Source organism: Lithobates pipiens, unplaced genomic scaffold (genome assembly GCF_037356315.1).
Source record: "Lithobates pipiens isolate NorthernLeopardFrog02 unplaced genomic scaffold, aLitPip1_a1.2 Scaffold_16, whole genome shotgun sequence".
Lineage (NCBI taxonomy): Eukaryota > Metazoa > Chordata > Amphibia > Anura > Ranidae > Lithobates > Lithobates pipiens.
The window spans coordinates 639,333,351-639,357,044 of record NW_027507748.1 but is presented as its reverse complement, the minus strand read 5'-3'; the positions used below and the strand labels follow the sequence as shown (position 1 = coordinate 639,357,044).

Here is a 23,694-nt window from a genome sequence, read left to right as displayed (position 1 = left end):
GTGCTTAACGCCAATTTCTGGTCTACACCTTGCTGAAGAAACAGCAAGATCCTGGATACAGAAAAGGAGCGCGGATGCCAGCCTCTCCCCTCACATGGAGATGGAAGCCTTCCCGGGACGCTGATAAACCGTCCTAGAAGATTTCCATGCTCTCAACATAGTGGGGATCACAGAGTCCGACAGACTCCGGTTCCTGAACACCTGGCTCTCAATAGCCATGCAGTTAAAGCAGGATGGAGACTCGGACAGAAGGTCCTCTCGTAATGGCAGTCGCCAGGGGACGTCTGCCACCAGGCACACTAGGTCTGCATTCCAAGGCTGCTGAGGGCAATCTGGGGCGACCAGAATTACTGTGATCCCCTCGACTTCCACTCTGTGGAGCAGACGTGGTAGCAGCTTTAGTGGAGGAAAGGCGTAGATCAGCCGATACTGATCTCACGGAGCCACCAGCGCGTCTGATTCGTCTGCCCAAGGATCTCTTGTCCTGGACACGAATCTCTGTACCTTCCGATTGAGATGGGAGGCCAGAAGATCCACATCTGGTGTGCCCCACCGCAGGCACAGCAGCCCGAATACCTCCGGATGCAACGCCCATTCTCCTGGGTCCAGAATCAGGCGACTTAGATAGTCCGCCTACCAGTTCTCCACTCCCGGGATGTAAATGGCCGACAAGGCCGGTACATGTCGGTCTGCCCACCGAAGCATGCGCGCGGCGGCTGAGCTTCTCGTTCCTCCTTCATGATTGACATATGCCACCGCAGTGGCGTTGTCTGCCTGGATACTGATAGGATGCCCCTGCAATCTCATCAACCATGTGGAGAAGCATAGCCTGATCACACAACTCGAGCAGATTGATCGGCAACTTGGATTCCTCCGTCGACCAGAGGTCTTGAGCCGACTGAACCCCCATCACTCCACCCCAGCCGGATAGGCTGGCATCCGTTGTGATCACTGTCCATTTCAGAGGTAGGAACAACTTCCCGGACTGAAGCACTGGGGACCTCAGCCACCAGATCAGTGAATCTCTGACTAACTCGCTCACCTGGATCTGACTTGCAGTTCATCAACAGTTTTACCACGGCTCTGAGAGTCTTGTCTGAAGGGAGAAAAGGTCTCGCTTCCTAGGAGCCCAGCAGCAAGCCTAGGTACTCCAAACACTCGCACATGGACCCGGACGGGGACTCATCCTCACTATCCGAGCGGTCCTGGTCAGCGTCATCTGAAACGACAGAGCATTGGTCGCCAGCCTCAGCAGGGCACGAGTCTGCGTCAGAGCTCTCCCTGGAGGGGGGGGGGGGGGCGCTTTTTAGCACCTTTGCGCCCACGCACCGCCTCCATCTTGGCAACGAACTAATTGAGGACCGCCGACAAGGTGTCCAAAGGCACTGCGCATTCTGCAGGCGAACCGGTTGCAATTGCCTGGATTTCGGGGGAAGAAAAAACAGTTTCTGAAGCCATGCTGACCCTACCCTGTCTGCCACCTGAAGGGGACTTAGGACAGTGACAGTCCCACCCTTCTTACAGCTGCTGGCTGAGGGGCTCTTTCATGCAGGACTCACCACCCTGAAAGGTTCTGCGCTATCCAGCAGGTAGTGCCTGTGGTCTGTTGGCTCCCAGGTGCAGAGGAATCAGCTGTGTCGGTGGAAGCTGCTGCTAATGGCGCTAAAACAGCTCTGCAATGTGCTAAGGCTCAAAGAAAATGGCCACCCGGCATCCAGTATAAGGACATAAAACACAGGGAAAATGGTCACCAGAGCACAGGGGCACATGCTGACGCTAAAAAAAAAAAAAAAAAAAAAAAAAAACACACCATCATGTGTCCAGGCTGCTAGAAAATGGCCACTGGCACCCAGTATAAGGCATTTCACAGGGAAAATGGCTGCCGAAGCCCAGGAGGCTTTCCTTTGTCCACACTTAAGATGGCCGCTAATTCAAAAACCATGAAGGACAGATGAAACAAATGGCGGTGAACAGCGCTGCAAAGGACACAGGTACAGCCTCACAGGCACCTTCCGGGGACATGAGAAACGGGACTCAGGACACAGCCTGCCAGCGCAGTTCACATAATCCATCATCTTGCGGAAAAAAGCCAAGCTTCTGCAGAAAAGAAAAAAAGAAAAAAAAAAAAAAAGAAGACGGACGACGGGCCAGTCAGGGGTTCCTAGGTCCTTCTTCACTAGGCAAAATAAAACTGATGACTGCATGGCAGGCTGGAGGATTGTTACCTAAGGGACCGCCCCTTGAGCGGAACTGGAAAGTTCTGTGTTTTACATAACATGTAATGCCTAGTATTCTCCTAAAGGTGGCGTAACAACCACAAGGCTAAGAAAGGATCTGTGTCGGTCGGTGAATATAAGAGAAAAAAAAAAAAAAGTTTAACACATGTAGATATAGTGTACTTTCCTACCCATTTACTAATGATAGCAGCATAAGGATTACAAAATAGTCAACACTGATAGAGAGAAGTTCCGGTTTACCATTTTAGCTAATGGAGGAATATGTAGTGCCTTCAAAATAACAGCTATACCCTAGATCCTGTGTTCGATCCACTCTACCAGTCACAATCCCTGGATTCTCTCTCTCACATCTCCACTCTTTCTTGATAACTTTCATTTTGCATCACAAGGCCTCCCATACTCAAATTGTGAACAAGGTGGAATTAGACCAAGTGAAGAGTTAAAAGGATAAAATTCGCCTTTGGGAACATGTTACACCCCGTTTTTAGGATGCAACATGTTAACAATGCTCAGCTTTTGGCTTGTACTTCGCAATGAACTACCGTGGCGCCGTGGTTGCCATGCATGGCTGCTCCAGATTCTGCCTGCTCCAGTTTTGATCAACTCTCCTCTCAGTTTTGCAAGTGTGCTTGCACAATTTTTAAACTTGCAATGTTATAGTGTTTACATTATTAAAAACAGAGAAACCAAAAACCTTAGTTTTGCTTTAAAACAGGTTCTTTAAAGAAGATACAGTGCAAAACAGTGAACAATGATTTTTACCGCCATTTCCTTTGATGTGGTTGGACGACGTGATGTTTTGGATCTTTTAGTTTCTGAAAGAGTAAAACATTTCTGTTTAAAGTGCAAAAGCTTTTAACATATTCCCAAAAAAATAAATAAAAAAAAGTTAGTCCAAAGCTCTCTTTAGGGTGGGGGGGGGGGGGGGGGCGGAGGGTTTTGAGAGTTGACCCCATACTTCTCTTTTAATGAGCCGATTTCCTGAACTACTCACTTTAAAAATATTTGAATGGTTATTTATGAATATGTCATGTGCACATTGGGATCTTCTACATTTTATTTATTAGTGTATTATTGCATTCTTTGTTTATTTGTGTTTTGTGAGTTGCACATGAGCTGTATGCATTTTTAGAATTTCTTTGTACAAGTTTTATAGGGGATCATATTATATTTTTGGTTAATTAGCAGTTATTGTTTGTGGTGGATAAAACGCATATCCTGAGGGCAGGAAAACACATTCAAAAAAGGGACAGTGCACTTTTCTGTATTTTTTTTTTTTTAAATAGAACGGGAGTGCAGCATTCACTAGTCCCTTCCAGGCTTGTAAAGAGGGAGCCTGAGGTTTCTTCCAACGCAAGATAAATTGCTTTACGGGCATAGTAAAAAACAAGATACTTAGCATGGTGCTATGGGCCATCGTATACGCTAGTCCTTCACTCAAACCCAAAAAGGCAGACCAACAGGGTCAATGGCAAATTGGTAAAGTTGTAACCCGTGTGATAAATTGGGTGACTTGTCGAGGATGACCATGCTTCTCTTTGAAAACATGACTGATACAAAAGTGACAACACTGGTCCAGTGTTTTCCAGTCACCAGTTCATTGACAATCCACATAATATGGATCACCAACATGCAGTCTCGGGTGCCCTGGACAGGTAAGTGTCCTTATTTTAAAAGTCAGCAGCTGCTGACTTACATTTATTTTTGGCAAAACTCTGCTTTAAAGTCACAGCAATTTTGAAAAGATGCCTTCGCTACTTTGGTGCGACTTTTGATGCAACTTGGGTCAAGAGTGTGAAGTCCAATCAAAGTTGCACTGGAAATCGTATACGTTTTGAAATGTGAACGGAGCCTTTAAGCAGTTCTAAAGCATTAAGGTTTTTCACTTTATGCATTCTATGCATGAAGGTGAAAAACCTTCTCTGCTGAAGAATCCCACCCCTATTCCCCCCTCCCTAATCACCCAATTACTTTTTTAATCCAGCGATGTTCCCAAGAGCAGCGACTCTTGTCACTGTCTGATAGCAGCGGGAGTCAATGTCAATCAAATGTTGTACCAAGCTGTCCACTCCGTCAATGGACGAAGACATGGGAGCAAACTCGCATGGGTGCCCCAATGGAAAAAGGCTTTCCATGGGAGCACTTGCCGAAGAGGAGGAGCCTGGAGTCCCAGCAGGGGAACCCAGAAGAAGAGGATTGGGCCGCTCTGCGCAAAACCATTGCACAGAGCAGGCAAGTATAGGCATGTTTGGTATTTTAACCCTTTTGGGCCAAACGTACAAATATGCGACCCCACTGGACTGGGCTTTTTCCCATGGGGCTCCATATTTGTGAATCTCCCTTTGTGCTTTGAGTGTGCTGCGCTCCCAGTACAGAGAACGGGGTCTCACCGAGAGCCCCAGGCCCTGTTCTAATGATCAGGACCTGGAATGTACAATTTTAGGTCACCTGACCTCTGTAATAGCCTCCAATTGGCTGGTCACTGAAGTCCGCCCCCGTGTTTTCTGTCTCTGAACAGACGAGAGATATGCAATGTATCACTCTCTGTCCTTGCAGAGATAGAGGAAAAAAAAAAGTGCAATTTTTTTTTTTTTTTTAAATAATCATAATTTAAAAAAAATACCTAGATCAAAGTTTGAGCTAGATCAGTGCCAGGGTTAGGTGTTTGGGTCACGGTCAAAAAGGTCAGTAAAATTTTTTTTTTTAAATTAGTATCAGTGTGTGGTGTTAAGGTAGACTTAAGGGGGGGGGGGGGGGGGGGGATGCAAACTGCTCACTATTGTTTCTGGGCTATGCTGCTGGTGTTTTTTTTTATTTTTATTTTTTTAAACTATCATTTTCCGTACCAAGATTTCCATTCAGGTTTTACCAACATGTCAAAATTGCAAAATTGGGCTTAGGCATTTCAATTGGTTTTACCCTTAGGCACGAAGGGGTTAATAAGAGAAAAAAAAAAAAAAAAAAAAAAAAAAAAAAAAGAAAAGAAGAGAAGAAGGATTTTTTTTGTACTCGCCATTAAATCCTTCTCTGTAATTCACTGACCGACACAGCTCCTCTCTTAGCCATTGGGTTGTTATGCCCACCACTAGGAGAATACTAGGCATTACTTGTTATGTAACACTCAGAACTTTCCATTTATGCCCAGGGGGCGGTCCCTTGGGCAACAACCCTCCAGCCTGCCATGTAGTCATCAGTATGTCAACAAGCAGTACAACATAAAAGAGAAAAGGAGGGGCAGGTGCTATGTTGGTCGGTGAATTACAGAGAAAAGGATTTTACGGCGAGTACAAAAAAAGCCTATTTTTCTCTTATATTCACCGACCGACACAGCTCCTCTCTTAGCCATTGGGACGTCCCCAACAGCATAGAAAACTTCATCCACCATGGCAAGTGGGAGCTAGTGAAACTTTACCCATGAAAAAAAACAGTGCGTGGAGAAACCCACCAAAAAACCAGGGTTCCCTCAACAGGACTGACTACCCACAACCGCACCAAAACTGCGGAATGTAATGCAACAGCGCATCAACTTAATGATACTGCGTTTTATTAAAAAAAAAAAATAAAAAAAAAAAAAGGAGTAAAAAATAAAATATATTGCATATTCAATTGCAACTATACGGCCACCTGCAAAACTTTGTAGCCAAAACAGGCATCAGCCGATGCACTGACGTCTACCTCGTAGAACTTGGTAAACGTGTGGACAGACGACCAGATCGCCGCTTTACACACCTGAGCGACAGACGCTTGGTGTCAGAAGGCCCAAGACGTTCCAACTGCCCTTGTCAAGTGGGCCGGGACCGGAAAGGGGGCACATGTCCCTTCAAGGAGTAGGCTTGCACTACAATCTGTCTGATCCACCTGGAAATGGTGGCAGACGAGACCGCCATGCCTTTCTTCGTACCAGCCACCGAAAAACAGCGAGTCTGACTTCCGATAGGGAGCAGTGGCAGACAAATACACCTTTAGAGTCCGAACCACGTCCAGGGCGTGAAGGGCCACTTCCTTAGGGAGTTTCTGCTTAGGACACAGAGATGGCAATACAATGTCCTCATTGATATGAAAAGTCAAGACTTTATTTATTTTTTGCAGAAAAACGGTTGCGGGCGCACCACCACCTTATCCTTGTGGATAACCAGATAAGGCGACTTGCATGACAAAGCCGCCAGTTCCGAATCCCTTCTGGCCGATGTGATAGCCACTAGAAAGACCACTTTCTGGGAAAGAGTCAACAGGGGAATCTCCCTGATATTTTCAAATGGTGGTTTTTGAAGCGCCGATAACACCAGGTTCAGAACCCACAGGGGTAACATTGGAAGCACCGGAGGGACTACATGTCGCACCCCCTGAAAAAAAAAGGTACTCACTAAATGAGTGAGACGCCAGGGGTCACTGAAAAAGGACAGCCAGGGCTGATATTTGCCCCTTAATTGTGCTTAACGCCAATTTCTGGTCTACTCCTTGCTGAAGAAACAGCAGGATCCTGGATGTAGAAAAGGAGCGCGGGTCCCATCCTTTCTACTCACACATGGAGATGTAAGCCTTCCAGATACAATGATAAATCTTCCGAGAAGATTTCCATGCCCTAAACATAGTTGGGATCACCGAGTCCGACAGACCCAAGTTCCTCAACACCTGGCTCTCAATAGCCATGCCGTCAAAGCCAGCGATTGTAAAGCAGGATTGAGAATCGGACCTTGAGACAGAAGGTCCTCTGTTAAACAGCAGTCGCCACGGGGCATCTGCCACCAGGCACACTAGGTCTGCGTACCAAGGCCGCTGAGGCTAATCTGGGGTGACCAGAATCACTGGGATCCCCTCGACTTCCACGTAGTAACAGTTCCAGTGGAAGAAAGGCATAGATCAGCTGGAACTGATCCCATGGAGCCACCAGCTCATCTGACACGTCTGCCCACGGATCTCTTGTCCTGGCCACGAATCTCGGCACCTTCAGCAGATCACAGGAGCAATCATCTTGCGCAAAAAGTCAAGCTTCTGCAGAGAGAAAAAAAATAAAAAAAACGCGGACTGATGGGCCCGCAGGGTTCCTAGGTCCTTCTTCACTACGCAAAAAAAAAAAAAACTGATGACTGCATGGCAGGCTGGAGGGTTGTTGCCCAAGGGACCACCCTCTGGGCGGAACTGGAAAGTTTTTAGTGTTACATAAAAAGTAATGCCTAGTATTCTCCTAGTGGTGGGCATAACAACCCAATGGCTAAGAGGAGCTGTGTCGGTCGGTGAACATAAAGAGAAAAAAAAAAAAATTTAACTTGTGTCACTTTAAAACTAAATACGATTTTCCCAACAAATGTATTACAAAATGTCTGTTCTATGAAAAGTGCAATACAACTACCGTGAAAATAAGTTTGTAGCTTCCATAAAATAAAAACAATACGTGTGTGATTTGATGGCGATAAATGTTAGCATATTCCACAAAATGTAGTATTTCCAATTCACAGCTTATGAATGTCCATACAAAACTGAAAAAAAAACAAAAACAAACACATACCTTGTAGAGAATCGTCCTTGTTTGCTTCATGAGTATGTTTAGAACAATAGACACTATAAAAGAAAGAGCATTAAACATAGATCATTTGTGTATTCCACCTTAGAACAAGACAAATGAATAGAATATCAGCAAGGACATTACACTCACTATCACAAACAGGAGGATTGGACCTTTTGGGCTTGTGAACGGCGCCTTTTTGACTCCTATAATTTGTTTGTTTGGTATTTAGTAAGGAGGCAATTTATGGTGGAGGTGCACCTGGGCGATTGGTGTATTTATCCGCTCATACTGGATACATATCACAAGTTTCAGATATTGGATTATCATTTTGGCACTATGGAGAACAGCATGAATTGTTTCACCAAATAACAGACCCCCCCCCCCCCCCCATTATATTTAATTTTGAATGCTCAGCGTGGCAACTTTCAGTTTTTAGAACAGGATAAACCTAGGAGAAGGAAGAATACATTATGCTAACAATGGTGCCCAGTCATATGACTGAACCATTTGTATGTCTGTAAAAGCTTAAAATTAGATTTGAGAGCATTTTATCATCAATAGGCAATAAAGGAAATTCCTACGGGCACTGACCGACCGCCTGTGAAAACTGCATTCCCCAACTACTGACTGTTGCCTCACGTGTAAAGATTTTAGTTGGGTTATCAGGCCAATGTATAGGCAAACATGTTTGGACATGAGGATATGGGTTGCCACACTTCTAAAGATTTTTGCTTTACTAAAGACAACTAGGCTGTTCACTTTTACAAGAACAATTGCACTTACCAAAAAGGTATTTTCCCTATGCTTTGTGAATATGGGGGAGCGCTGCTGACTTCCATCATCCAATCACGTGCAAGCAAAAATACAGCTTTTTTTTCCCTTGCATGTGATTGCATATTCTTTGTAAAGTGAAACTTCACCACATTCACCAAGCCAACCTTTCCAACTAGGGTGCCTTGGAAAAATGCCTAAAAATGTATCAAAAATTATATACAAGCCAGCAGATGAAACAAGCCTAAAGAGGGATTCCACCAAAAAAAAAAAAAAAAAAAATTAATATTAAAAGCCAGCAGCTATAAATACTACAGCTGCTGACTTTTAATAAATGGACACTCACCTGTCCCGGGTTCCAGCGATGCCGGCAGCCGAGGCCGATCAATCGCTCGGCCCTCGGCTGCTGCCGCCACCATTCTAGGTGAGGGAATCAGGAAGTGAAGCGAATCGGCTTCACTTCCCGGTTCCCTACTGCGCATGCGCGAGTTGCGCCGCGCAATAGGAAATCTCCGCGCTGTCACTGGGACCCGTGTGTGTCCCAGCAGACAGCGCGGCAGGGCAGGAAATGGCGTAGACTCCCACGGGAGTCTATGCCCGGAAGTGGGTGTAAATACCTGTCTTTGACAGGTATCTCCACCCCCCTCCCCCCTGAAAGGTGTCAATTGTGACACCGGAGGGGGGAGGGTTCCGATCAGCGGAGGTTCCACTTTAGGGTGGAATCCCGCTCTAAGGCCTCTTTCACACGAACAATTCATTCAGGTCCGCCCTGTACGTTTTTTTTAGGAATACCTGAACAGATGCTCCATAGAACTCTATGGAGCATCGGATGTCAGCTGACATCCGACCCGCTCCGAAAAAGTGTGACAGAGGAAAAACGTACTTTTCCATCCGTCTGCGGATCGGATGACAACAGACTCTGCGGTCCGTCGCCACCCGATCTCCCGTAGGGGAGAGCGGCGCTGACAGGCCCGTCCCTGCACACTGTGCAGGGACGGACCTGCCAGCTTCCTGCTTAGGGGGGGGGGGGGATCAATGGAGCGATCCCCCTGAGCAAGCGGATGTCCATGGGGCGGATCATCATGGATCCGCCCCATGTGAAAGAGGCCCAAGCCTGCCTTTTAGTTACAAAAAGCCACAAGTTTTAAATTATGCACTATTGTGACCTTATAGACACTGGTATCCTAACAACAAATGACGTCCCTCTCACTGGGGTGATATTAGCTGACTGACGGAGAGAAATTGAGGGAGAAGAGAAACATTGGAATACTAGTCCGTACCAGTGTGCAAAAAGAGTACTTGCTTTGGAAGAATAAATCACCTCCAACGTTGGATATCCTACGTGTCAATGTTGCTACACTGCGTAAATCTATTAGAATAGTTTACATAGAATGGGGTGCATAGTTTTAAAAAGAGTGCCTTGACAAAAAAATAAAAATAAAAGAAAGAGGTTGACTTGTATGGTGTATTTGATTTAAATCACTAGTAAAAAGGCTTGATTTTAAATCATAGTTTTTAAAGAGCAACTGTCAGCTGTCTGGCAGCGGCTCCTCCTCTGATCTGCTGTTGACTCACCGACAGTCCCATTCACTTTGGAACAGCTGGCGATGCAGCAGTGACACAAGGTGAGGGACGTGGCGGCAGTAGGTGAGCGAATGCCCGCTAACATGATGGATCTGAAAGGACAGGTGCTCTTTAAATGTAAGGAATCATTCTTGCTGGTAAGAATCTTTAATATTGGCAAATAAAATGAAGGTTTCCTATTTAGCATAATAAGCGGTCAGGTTAGTAAAATCGCAATATCAGAACTGATATAATCAATCATACAGTTTGTAGTGTACATAGATTTGAAAAACAATGGGATGAATGGAATATTCCTGAACTTTGGTTTATCCCATGGTGTACAGATTTTAGGGCTGGTAGGAACATCTCACCAACCAAAAAAGAAAAAAACAAAACAAAAAATGGCGATATTAATATTTATTAAATCCACTATAACACGGCTAGACGACAAATTCAACAGTTAAATTGCAGCCATTTTATTTCTGGTTTTGTTGCCGTCTGTATCCCCTGTGGAGAGATTCCCCATCACTTCCTGTTCTTCTATCACCCAGACAGGAAGGGAGGTATCCCTCAGGGATCCATGCGATTTCCTGTCATATGACATCCTTGACCTTGCGCGGGGGATATCTGAACGATGCCTGCAGCTACAGGCATCATTCAGATATTCTTTACAGCAGGCGATTCTGTGCACGATAAGAATGATCATAGCGACAGTTCCACCGCTTGATCGTTCTTATAGGCAATTGGAGGGGGCATCTCCCGTGCCATCAAAGGCCCGGAGAAAGAATCGGCCGTCGCATGAGGATGATAGAGATTGCTGGTCCACGGACGGAGATCACGTGACGTCACCCGCAGCCATTGCTGATTTTAACGAACGCCTGTATGAAGCCTTGTTTTTGTAAGTGTGCATTTATATGTATAAAACATTAAATATTTTCTACGGAAAACACTATGGTTGGTCTTTCTGCTTACATGGCATGGGAGTGGCCATCGAATTTGAGTGAACGGGCATGTTGGAGATTTTTTGAAAAACTAACAAATTTCTAATTAATGGTGGGAGGATTTGTGCGAGAAATAGAATTGAGAAAGGAATGCATATGAGCTGTGACCTGGAAAGAAAAGAAGAAGATTCCCGGCCACAAAAATGATTTTCTGTAGCTAAAATGAAGGCTTGGTTGGTTGAATTTGGAAATCAATGGTGGCACCATAGAATTCACAAAACGGACAACATTTCTGATTTTAGAAAGCAAATTTGTTTGGAATTTGACCCATGTATGGCCTGCATAAGACTAAACAGATGAAGTCAAGATTTGCATATTTCAGTTACCTTTATCCTTGGATCTACCAATATTTCAATACAGCGTTTACTAAAGCCAACCTCTGCCAATGTATTTATTTATTTTTTTAATATCATAACGATCAAGACAAATTGGTCAGCTTTGTGATGAGCTTACCTTAACTGCAACATTTCCATAACATATGGACAGCTCTGCCTAGGTGAGGTTTCCAAACAGTAAAGAATACACAATATAAAATGTAACTTACTGATACTGTTCGTTGTCTCGAATGCCATTGTCTTTTTCCACACATTCATAATGGTAAGTTTTCTGACATCTTTTTACTTCACAACCAATAGTAGCTCCATGTTGTTTACAGTATGAACATTTCTGCAGGTAAAAAATAATTGCTATTAAATCTCAAAAAAATAAAAAAAAGGGGATATGAGTTTGATAAAATCATCATGAAGTCTCACAGAGGAAGAAATAAAATTGGCAACATCACAGTGCTAACAGGTGCAACATGGTGGACAGATACTATATTCTGTTACTAAAACTAGACTGCAGCAGGGAATGGGAACCATGTACAATATTAGAACTGGAGTATTTAGTGAGTCTGGGCAGCTTGGGCCCTCCCAATACAGAGTTGTAATATAATTTGGGCCACTCGTGGGAAAAAAATTTAATAAAATACAGAGGGGAATCAAGGAGGGTCCAGAATAATGGAAGGTAAGAGAATATATACAAGTACTGTTATATACAGTGCCTTTAAAAAGTATTCATACCCCCTTGAACGTTTCCACATTACAACCAAAAACATAACATTTTGTTGGGATTTTATGATAGACCAAAAAACACAAAAGTGGCCCATAATTGTGAAGTGGAAGGAAAGTGATTAATGGGTTTCAATTTTTTTTTTTTTTTTTTTAACAAATAAAATACCATATCTGAAAAGTGTGGCATGCATTTGTATTCAGCCCCCTTTACTCTGATACCTCTAACTAAAATCGAAGGGAACCAATTGCCTTCAGAAGTCACTTAATTAGCAAATAGAGTCCACTTGTGTGCAATTTTAATCTTCTTAAAAATACAGCTGTTCTGTGAAGCCCTCAGGTTTGTTAGAGAACCTTAGTGAACAAACAGAATCATTAAGGCCAAGGAACACACCAGACAGCTCAGTGATAAAATTGTGGAGAAGTTAAAAGCAGGGTTAGGTTATTAAAAAAAAAAAAAAAAAAAATCCAAACTTTGAACATCTCCTGTAGCACTGTTCAATCCATCATATAAAAATGGAAAGGAGTATGGCACAACCGCAAACCTACCATATGTACATATAAATATGGCTGTCCACCTAAACTGACAAGCCGGGCAAGAAGAGCATTAATCAAGAGGCCCATGGTAACTCTGGAGGAGCTGCAGAGATCCACAGCTCAGGTGGGAGAATCTGTCCACAGCGCAACTATTAGTTGTGCACTCCACAAATCTGCCCTTTATGGAAGAGTGGCAAGAAGAAAGCCATTGTTGAAAGAAAACCATAAGTAGTATCGTTTGTAGTTTGCGAGAAGCCATGTGGGGACACAGCAAACATGTAGAAGAAGGTGCTCTGGTCAGATGAGACCAAAAATGAGCTTTCTGGCCTAAGAGTAAAATGCTATGTGTGGTGGAAAACTAACACTGCACACACACATCGCCCTGAACACACCATCCCCACTGTGCTATATGGTGGTGGCAGCATGGCTGTTGGCCTCATGGCTTAGAATTAGACATGGGAAACTTAACATTATTCATAGTTTCATAGTTAGTAAGGTTGAATAAAGACACCAGTCCATCCAGTTCAACCTGAGTTGTCTACAAATGTTCCTATCCCTGTACATTGCACACTCACATTGGTCCCTACCATCAAGGAGCCCACAATCCAAGATCCCCATTCATATACTAGGGCCAATTTTTGACAGAAGCCAATTAACCTACCTGCATGTCTTTGGTTTGTGGGAGGAAACCGGAGTACCCGGCGGAAACCCACGCAGGCACAGGGAGAACATGCAAACTCCAGGCAGGTAGAGTCGTGGTTGGGATTCGAACCAGCAACCCTTCTTACTGCTAGGTGAGAGTGCTAACCACTACACCACTGTGCCGCCCACATTATTAAATCAATGGGACCGGATGGCTTGCACCCGAGGGTGCTTGGGGAATTCAGTCAATTGCCAGACTTTTACCTCAAGTCTACTTACTGGAATTGTACTACCAGCAGACTGGAGAAAAGCCAATTTCACACCAATATTTAAAAAGGGCCCAAAATATATCCCTGGGAATTACAGACCAGTTAGCCTAACATCAATAGTATGAAAGCTCCTGAAGGGGATGATAAGGGACTATATACACAAGATTTTAGAAATGAAAATGGTATTCGCAGTAATCAGCATGGATTCATGAAGAATCGTTCTTACCAAACCAATTAACCTTCTGAGGAGGCGAGTTGCCATCTAGATAAAGGAAGGCCCATAGACGTGGCGTATCTGGTTCCCCATAAATGTTTACTGTACAAAATTAGTTACGTTGGCATGAACCATAGGGAGATTACATGGATTGAAAACTGCCTACAAAGGGTGAGTCCAGAGGGTGGGGATAAATGGGGAATACTCGGAATGGTCAGGGGGTGGGTAGTGGGGTCCCACAGGGTTCTGTGCTGGGACCAATCCTATTTAATTTGTTCATAAACAACCTGGAGGATGAGGTAAACCGTTCAATCTCTGTATTTGCGGACGATACTAAGCAGGGCAATAACTTCTCTGCAGGGTGTGGAAACCTTGAAGGATATCTGAACAAATTAATGGGGTGGGCAACTACATGGCAAATGAGGTTTAATGTAGAAAATTTTAAAATAATGCATTTGGGTGGCAAAAATATGAAGGCAATCTATACGCTATGGGGGAGAACTTCTGGAGCAATCTAGGATGGAAAAGGACCTGGGGGTCTTAGTAGATGATTGGATGCCATTGCTGAGCCTAAGAAAATATGGAAAAAAAAATAAAAAATGGATTAACTCCAGAGATAAAACGATAATTCTCCCATTCTACAAGACTCTGGTTCAGCCGCACATGTAGTATGCTGTCCAGTTCTGGGCACCAGTCCTCAGAAAGGATGTACTATAAATGCAGCGAGTACAAAGAAGGGCAACAAAGCTAATAAAGGATCTGGGAGACAGTAGTTCTGAAGAAAGGTTGCGAGCACTGAACTTATTTTCGCTGGAGAAGAGACACTTGAGAGGGGATAGGATTTCAATTTACAAATGCCGTACTGGTGACCCGACAATAGGGAGTTTAAACAAGACATGTGGCCACTCACTAAAATTAGAAGATAAGAGGTTTAATCTTAAACTACGTAGAGGGTTCTTTAATGGAAGAGTGGAATTCCCTTCCACGGGCGATGGTCTCGATAGTTTTTAACCATTAGATAAGCACCTGAACGACATACAATGTAATACTGACATAATCAAAACACAAAGTTTGGACTTAATGGACTTGTGTCTTTTTTCAACCTCACCTACATGCAACTATGTAGGCTCATGTTGTGGAGATGCTTTTCTTCAGCAGGGACAGGGAAGCTGGTCAGAGTTGATGGGAAGATGGATAGTGGCAAATACAGGGCAATATAAGAAGAGGAAAACCTGGTAGAGAGAGTCTGCAAAAGATTGAGACTGAGGCGGAGGTTCACCTTTCAGCAAGGCAATGACCCTAAAACATACAGCCAGAGGTTTTTTTTTTGGTTTAGATCAAAGCATATTCACGTGTTAGAATGGCCCAGTCAACGAAAGTCCAGACCTAAATCCAATCGAGAATCTGTGGCAAGACTTGAACATTGCTGTTCACAGATGCTCTCCATCCAATCTGACAGAGATTGAGTGAATTTTGTAAAGCATGGACCTGCCTAGAGTTCAGCTTTAGTGTGATAACCTTCCCTAGACAAAAAAAAAAAAACACCCAACTCACCGCTAAACTAACAATCTCAAGTTACAGTTGTGCTCATAAGTTTACATACCCTGGCAGAATTTATAATTTCTTGGCCATTTTTCAGAGAATATGAATGATGATAAACTTTTTTTCACTCATGGTTAGTGTTTGGCTGAGGCCTTTTATTATCAGTCATCTGTGTTTACTCTTTAACCACTTGCTTACTGGGCACTTAAACCCCCCTCAGTCCCAGACCAATTTTCAGCTTTCAGCGCTGATGCACTTTGAATGACAATTGCGCGGGCATACAACACTGTACCCAAATGAAATTTTTATCATTTTTTTCCCCACAAATAGAACTTTCTTTTGGTGGTATTTAATTACAGCTGGGAGTTTTATTTTTTGCTAAACAAAAAAAAATGCAAAAAAAATAAATAAATAAATCGTGTTTAATAGTTTGTTATAAAATTTTGCAAACAGGTCATTTTTCTCCTTCATTGAAGTGCGCTGATGAGGCGGCACCGATAGGCTGCACTGGTGGGCACTAATAGGCACAGTTAAGGCGGCACCAATGGGCACAGATAAGGCGGCACCGATGGGCACAGATAAGGCGGCACCGATGGGTGGCTCTGATGGGCACGGATATGTGGCACTGGGGTGTAGCACCTTTGTTGAGGCAGATTGTGGGCACTGCCGGGTGGGACTGTGGGCACTGCCGGGTGGGACTGTGGGCACTTATTTTTTTATTATGCTTAGTGATGAGGGGGCAGGTGGGCACTGGCAGGGCTGGCCGTGATGGGGGCTGATGTCCCGATCACGGCCGCGGTTATCGGCTCTTTTTTTTTCTCCTCGCGCTGTCAACGCGAGGAGGAATAATAGCAGATTACCGGCTCCGTTATATCACATGATCAGCTGTCATTGGCTGACAGCTGATCACATGATAAGGGGTCGGGATCGACCCCTTGCTCGGATCGGTGATCAGGCGAGTCTCATAGACTCGCCGATCACAGAGCGCGCAGGCCGCTCGTGCACGGGACTACATCAATAGACGTAGTCCCGGCAAAGGAGATCCGCGCTGTAACCGTCATTCGGCTATAGCGCGGGTCTCAAGTGGTTAAATCATGACAACAGAAACTACCCAAATGGCCCTGATCAAAAGCTTACATAACCTAATTCTTAATACCGTGTATTGCCTCCTTTAACTTCAATGACAGCTTGAAAACTTTTGTGGTATTTGTGAATGAGGCTCTATCTTCTCAGATGGTAAAGCTGCCCATTCCTCTTAGAAAAAAAAGCCTCCAGTTTTGCATGAACTGCATGTTTTGAGATCTCCCCAGAGTCGCTCAATGATATTGAGGTCAGGAGACAGATGGCCACTTCAGAACCTTCACTTTATTCTGCTGCAGCCAATAACAGGTCGACTTGGGCTTATGTTTTGGATCGTTGTCATGTCGAAACATCCAAGTACGTCCCATGTGCAGCATCCTGGCTGATGAGTGCAGTTTCCTCCAGTATTTTTGGATAATATACTGCATTCATCTTGCCAACAATTTTGACCAGATTTCCTGTGCCCCTTTGTAGCTAACACATCCCTAAAACATCAGTGATTCCCCCCTCCCCCCCCCCTTTTTTTTTCTTTCCCAAAGTAGGAGTGGTGTACCATTCATCATAGGCCTTGTTGACTCCTCTCCAAATGTAGAGTTTATGGTTGTGGCCAAAAAGCTCAATTTTGATCTCATCACTCCAAATTACTTTGTGCCACAAGGTTTGAGGCTTGTCTCTGTGCCGTTTGGCATATTGTAAGCTGGATACTTTGCGACATTTGCGTAGTAATGGCTTTTTGGTGACTCAACCATGAAGCCCATCTTTCTTCAAGTGCCTCCTTATTGTGCATCTTGTAACAGCCACACCACGTTTTCAGAGTCCTGTATTTCACCTGAAGTTATTTGTGGAAGAGACACAATAGCCTCAGTTTAGGCCGAAACAAAATAGGGATAGATAGACGTATGGCATTTTTTAATTTTTTTTTTACTAGCAATAGCGGTGATCAGCGTTTTTTTTTTTTTTTTTTTTATTGGGACTGCGATGTTGCGGGAGACGCTTGAAACATTTTTACAATTATACTGCGATCAGTGCTATAAAAGCATAAACACAGTTGATAATAAAAGGCTTCAGCCATACACTAACCACGAGTGAAAAAATTTTTGTGTCATCTTTCATATTCTCTGAAAAATGGCCAAGAAATCAAATTCTGCCAGGGTATGTAAACTTATGAGCACAACTTTACATGCACTTTGTTAACCATTATAGTAGAACTTTAGGCAGAACTCCCCCCCATTTTGTATAGACAAGGGAGGGTCATAACCCGTTTATTTTTTGCTATCTGCGTCCCATTTGGGAGATTACCCTTCCCATAGCCCAGGGGTAGGCAACACACAGCACACGAAGCCTCTTTTGCCAGCCCTCGACTCCCTCCTCAGCAGCACAGGAAAGGGTCAGTGAGACACTAATGCATTCCAATTTCAGAGTTGCCCACATCGCACTTGCACTGAGGGAGAGGCACTGCACATTGTAAAAGATGGTAAACATTGTTTGGTTCTCTAAATTTGCTGTAGCTACCATTGTTAGCTTTTATGATGGGGAAGAGATTGGGTGCAGTTCTGCTCGGGGGGGGGGGTGCGCTACCATATTTCCAGGAGGGGGACTGTCATGGGCCACTGCTAAAGCCAATCACAGTCCTGCTAGCCCCACCCACTCTCTGGAAGATGACTTGGTTGCCACTACCAGAAAGTGGTTCTCTCAATCAGTGAAATACCCATCAGGTGACAATTTGTGGAATTACTGTTGAGCTTTTGGGAACTTTGTTGAAATTATTCCTGAACTCTGTGTCCCTTTAAGCCACAGGCAGTATTCAGTGCAATGAAAATAACACAAATTTTCCTGCGGCACAGAGTGACGCACTTTTTCTTAGCTGCGAGGGCCCAACTTATGATCCTGCACAAAGGCCCACAGCGTTGGTGCCCAGTAGAGCAGGGGGACTTCAATGTTGGGGCAGGGGAGAAAGGAGGTACATTGGTTGGGCAGAAGAGCAGGGGAGTTCAGCAGTGAAACATAAGAGTATGGGGGTACAGTGATCTGAGGTGTGAAGGTGCATGAATCGGGGCTGATCTGAAGCTTGAGTGCAGGATGTTAATGTCTCACTACTAAAAGTAGTTTACAGCATTTACTTTATAAAAAAAAAAAATCCTTTTCGTGATTGAGTGTGAAGTTGACTATTTTTTTGTTATAAAATCGGCATGCTCAATTTCTTTCAAAACATTTTTCAGCACACTGTACTCAAAAGTTTGCCTACTCCTGGTATATCCAAAACAGGGAGCGAGAGGAAATCCCTGTAAAATAAGGGAGTTCCTTGGGGACCCCCAGGTCACCAGAACTAGTGTCCCGATTAGAAGAAGATTTCCCCTCTATTACTTTTCTGGGGCAAATCTGGGATTTTCTTTTACTTTCAATAATAATGGTAAACAGGACAAATAGAGAGGTTGAATTCCCTATTGGGGGCACAGACAGCAATACAAACTGGGGGGGGTTCTAATGCTTCTCCATTACAAAACAAAAAGGTTTTTCCTTTAGTTATACTGTGTACTACATTTGTGTATGCGTATATATGGATATAAAAAGGTCATACCAGTGATTTTCCTCTTTTAATCTCTGCTAGCACAGACGAAATAACAAATTTCGGATCATCCTCTGAGTCAGTTGTAAACACAAGTGGTGAGAAAATCTGAAACGAATACAAACACATTGAAGACATTTTTTTTTTTTTTTTAACAATATGAACAAAGCAAGCTAAAACATTTGGAACTGGAATCGTTTTGCTTTAACAACTTAAAGTGGTGTTGCCACCAAAAAATTAAAACTACTTAAAATTTGTAAAAAAAAAAATCAAAAAAAAATAATTGGCAAAAAAAATAAAATTTTTACTCATTTCTAAATACCGGTTGCTAGGGGGTCCCTCGTAATCTGCCTTCTTCATTGCCCGGGCTGGTGACATCACTTCCCCTCGCGCCGCACATTCACCTGGGATCTGTCATGTGTCCCAGGTGACTGTACGGCGTATCACGGCGCCCTGCGCCGCTCGCGCATGCGCAGTGGGTGCCCGGCTGTGAAGCCACAGCCGGGTGCCCACAGTATGCATGACGGCGCCGCGAGCGGAGAGCGAGGGGGGGCTTCGTTCCCCCGCATCGCTGGACCCTGGGGCAGGTAAGTGTCCGATTATTAAAAGCCAGCAGCTGCAGTATTTGTAGCTGCTGACTTTTGATTTTTTTTTTTTTTAGGGGGTACCCCACTTTAAGCACCAGGCCTATTTTTCAAACTTGTTGTTTACAAGTTAAAATCAGATTTTTCTTTGCTAGAAAATTACTAAGAACCCCCAAACTGTTTTTTTCCAGACACCCTGGAGAATAAAATGGTGGTCGTTGCAATACTTTATGTCACACCGTATTTGTGCAGCGGTCTTACCAATGCAATAAAAAAATTAAATAAATAAATAAAAAAAAAACAGTAGTTAGCCCAAATTCTTTTTATATTGCGAAAGATAATGTTACGCCGAGTAGATGGATACCCAACATGTCACGCTTCAAAATTGCGCAGGCTTGTGGAATGGTGACAAACTGACCCTTAAAAATCTCTAGGGTTGCAGATATCACTTTTTTGTAAGACCGAGTACAAGTACCGATACTTTTCTTTTTTTTTATGTCATGCGACAGTGGCACCAATAAGCAGCACTAATTACATGTGAACTGTCAGTGGTTTATTTTTTTTTACATTTTTTTTATTTTGGGGGGCTTTGGTGGGATATCAGGGGTCTTAACAGACGAAGTCACATGATCAGTGACGATACGCGTAGGATTGGATTAGGAGGATACCGGAAGTGACGTCTGGAGTACGAGCGTGGAGCTCGTTCGTTTTATGCCATTTCTTGCCTATGAATTGTATGATCAAATGCGAGTACCCAGGACTATGTCCTTTTTAGAATAAAGTTTGATTGGTAGTACATACTTCACCATTGGAGCTCCTTTTTTCCTATGGACACGATTTATGGTTCTTGGCTAAGCACCTAGAAGGGACTGCCTGTAGTATCTACACTCAGCGGTCTCAGCCTTAGGAGCCTAGCTCCGAAGCAGCGGCCATCTTTCTACACCCAGACGTTTACAATGTGATCGCTCCGACGGAGCGATCACTTGTAAATAAACCAGCGTCATGACATGGCGCCGGTTTCTCTCTCCCCTCTCTGTACTGATCTGTGTAGTGGAGGGAAGAGGTCGGATGGAAGCAGCCATCCCTCCATGCCAGACAATACTCTCAAGGTTATCCAAAGGATTAATTAGCTAATCAAAAAAAAACAAAACACTAGATTCATTAAAAAATAAAAAAAATAAGTGGATAGTCGTTGACTAATTGAAAAAATAATCGATAGATTAGTCGACAGACAAATTAATCGTTAGTTGCAGCTCTGCTGTCAACCGAATGCTGATAACACAATTTTCAGCCGAAATTGTGGTGCATGTCTATAGGAAACCTATTGGAACACACAGCGGCCATGCTGGAACACATTGCACATGCGATGCAAGCACATTTTCTTGGTAACGTCACTTCTGTTACCAAATCTGATGGGTCACAGAATCTGATGCAACACCGGCACCAAGGCGTTAAGGCTGGGACCACATAGATGCAAGTTTCCGCACAGAAGAGTGTGACTGGCTCTTAAACACTTAAAGACCAGCCTTGTTTTGAGATTTTGGCGTTTACATGTTTAAAACAATTTTTTGGCTAGAAAATTACCATAGAGAATAATATTTGTGCAGCAGTCTTACAAGCGCACTTTTTTTTTGGAAAAAATAAAAACAGTAAAATTAGCCCAATTTTTTTTAAATCTTGTGAAAGATAAATATTACACCAAGTAAATTGATACCCAACATGTCACGCTTCAAAATTGCCCCTGCTCGTGGAATGGCGTCAAACTTTTACCCTCAAAAATCTCCATAGGCAACATTTTAAAAAAAAATTCTACAGGTTGCACGTTTAGAGTTACAGAGGTGGTCTAGGGCTAGAATTATTGCTCTCACACTAACGATCACAGTGATTTCTCACACGTATGGTTTGACCACCGTTTTCATATGCTGGCACTACTCATGTATGAGTTCGCTTCTGCGCGCAAGCTCGTCGGGGCGTAAAAAAAAAAAAAAAAAGTGGTCACTTTTATTCCTATTGTAATGTAATCATCTCTTGTAATAGGAAAAAAAAAAAAAAAAAAAAAAAAAAAAGCATGACCGGTCCTCTTAAATATGAGATCTGGGGTCAAAAAGTCCTCAGATCTCATATTTGGACTTAAAGCAGAGCTCCACCCTAAAGTGGAACTTCCGCTCATCGGATTTCCCCCCCCCCCCTCTGGTGCCACAATTGGCACCTTTCAGGGGGGGGGGGGGGTGCAGATACCTGTATAACAGGTATCTGCACCCACTTCCAGGCACAGCTGCAGAATATCCGCAGATAAATTACTTTCTGTCCCCCGTTGTGTTCTGGGAACTGTGTGTTTCCCAGAACACAACGGGGACCAGCCATGGCGGCGGGGGCAGCCGAGAGATTGCTGGCACCCTGGACAGGTAAGTGTCCATTTATTAAAAGTCAGCAGCTGAATTATTTGTAGTTGCTGACGTATATATATATATATATATATATATATATATATATATATATATATATATATAAATAAATAAATAAAAGGTGGAGCTCCTCTTTAAATGCAAAAAAATAAAAAAGCAATTTGAAAAAAATAACATTGACTTTTTTTTTTTATATATAAATATGCCTTTAAGAGGTATGGGCAGAAGTGACGTTTTGACATTGCTTCCACCCTGCTATGGTATTGAGACAGGTGGGGGCCATCTTCCCCTCATTCGTATCCTTACCAAGCACCAGGCAGGACCCGATCGTCTTCGCCGCTACCGACGGCTCTGGTAAGCGGTGGAGGGAGAGGGGGTGGCACCTCTCCCGCCGCCAATAACTGTGATCTTGCGGTGCTTCCGCCGCCGAGACCACCATTATCGTAAATACAACCAGCACCTGAAGAGATGGATAGCTCAGTTGTGGCAGCAGCTGCTGCTGTTACCGAGATATCCCCCTTCAAAAAAAAAAAAAAAGGGGGGGGGGGGGCGACGTACATCGTCATGCGCTGGTCGTGAAGTGGTTAATGGAGTTCACACAGCTCCGGGGCAGCAGTGGTCCGCATTTAAAAAGGCTCCTGTGCGTCTTCTGGTCAGAATCAGGCAAAAACTCAGACCAGACTCACACCTGGAATCGGTGATCAGGGACGCACCAGACCCCCATGTAAGGATGAGGTCAGACGTGTTCGCAAACCACACTCGCAGAGCCCGCCAGGAAGTCAGCGCAGCGCTAATCACAGGCAGCGAGACATTTCCCCGATGCGCGGCTGTAGAGATCGGGCAATGTCTCACTGCCTGTGATTAGCGCAGCGCTGCGGCGACTTCCTGTCGGGCTCTGCACATGGAGTGTGTGAATGCGCCGGAGCTCATCCCTACCCCCATGCTGTGAGCTGCGGCCCCAGCATGTGTGACTAACTCCTGAAAAGCGATGCAGCAGCTTTACTGAATTCCCTCCAAAAAGGCACGTTTCTGGATTGCAATGATCCACATACAAAACAATCATTATTTTAAGTCTGAATTTACTAAACATTACTGGTGTATAGAAATAGGAAGCAGTGTGTGTTACACAATGTGACTACACTGGCATCTAGAACATGCATGACAGTGAGGGCAGTGCGGAGACTGGAACAATGGCAGACATGGTGGATATTAGGAGCACGAAGAAGTTACTTACCAGACAATTATAGTGAGCGAGGATAGTCCTGTCACTGGTGTTCTGCAGACCTCCCAGCTCTCCTCCACCTGTCTGCCCACAGAACGCACACACCTTGTATGGAGATTTTACCATGATGAAAACACAGCAACGAGAATACAGCAAGAATAATACCACGCACAGCACCGAGCACGGCTTCTTCTGGCGCCAACCGGAAGTTCCCGCCCCTTTGCTTTCAGTTTCGTTCCAGATTTAAAATATGTGATAATGGCTCCTCTGTGTCCCCTCAGGCTGCGAGGAGGCTTGTATAATAATGTGCCTGTCTAGGTGTGATCAGTGCGGGCAGATGCAGCAGAAACTCTCCGTTTTCTGGGGTCATTTTTGCAGGCAGACCCGATCAGAAGCTGCATTAAAGTGGGCAGGCAGAAGTAAACAAACGTGTCCTTTCACATCCACTTAGCTCATCCCCACCCAGAAAAACAAACATGGAAGAGCACAGTGTCCTGTGCTATTTT

General features: G+C 44.1%; 1 protein-coding gene across 2 annotated transcripts in view; it reads right to left on the bottom strand.

Moving 5' to 3' along the window:
• LOC143984011 (uncharacterized) overlaps positions 1-23,427 on the bottom strand; it is a 75,052-nt gene extending 51,625 nt beyond the window's left edge. The window contains exons 1-5 of one of the 2 annotated variants that reach the window (XM_077484268.1): positions 23,201-23,427; positions 18,990-19,085; positions 11,623-11,744; positions 7,744-7,796; positions 3,000-3,052 (exon numbers count right to left, since the gene is read on the bottom strand). In XM_077484268.1, the coding sequence (XP_077340394.1) occupies positions 3,000-3,052; positions 7,744-7,796; positions 11,623-11,744; positions 18,990-19,085; positions 23,201-23,314 (438 nt within the window). In that variant the 5' untranslated portion in view covers positions 23,315-23,427. The remainder of the gene's footprint in view (positions 1-2,999; positions 3,053-7,743; positions 7,797-11,622; positions 11,745-18,989; positions 19,086-23,200) is intronic. The other variant, XM_077484269.1, reaches the window with a different exon arrangement.
• Positions 23,428-23,694: the final 267 nt, after the last annotated feature.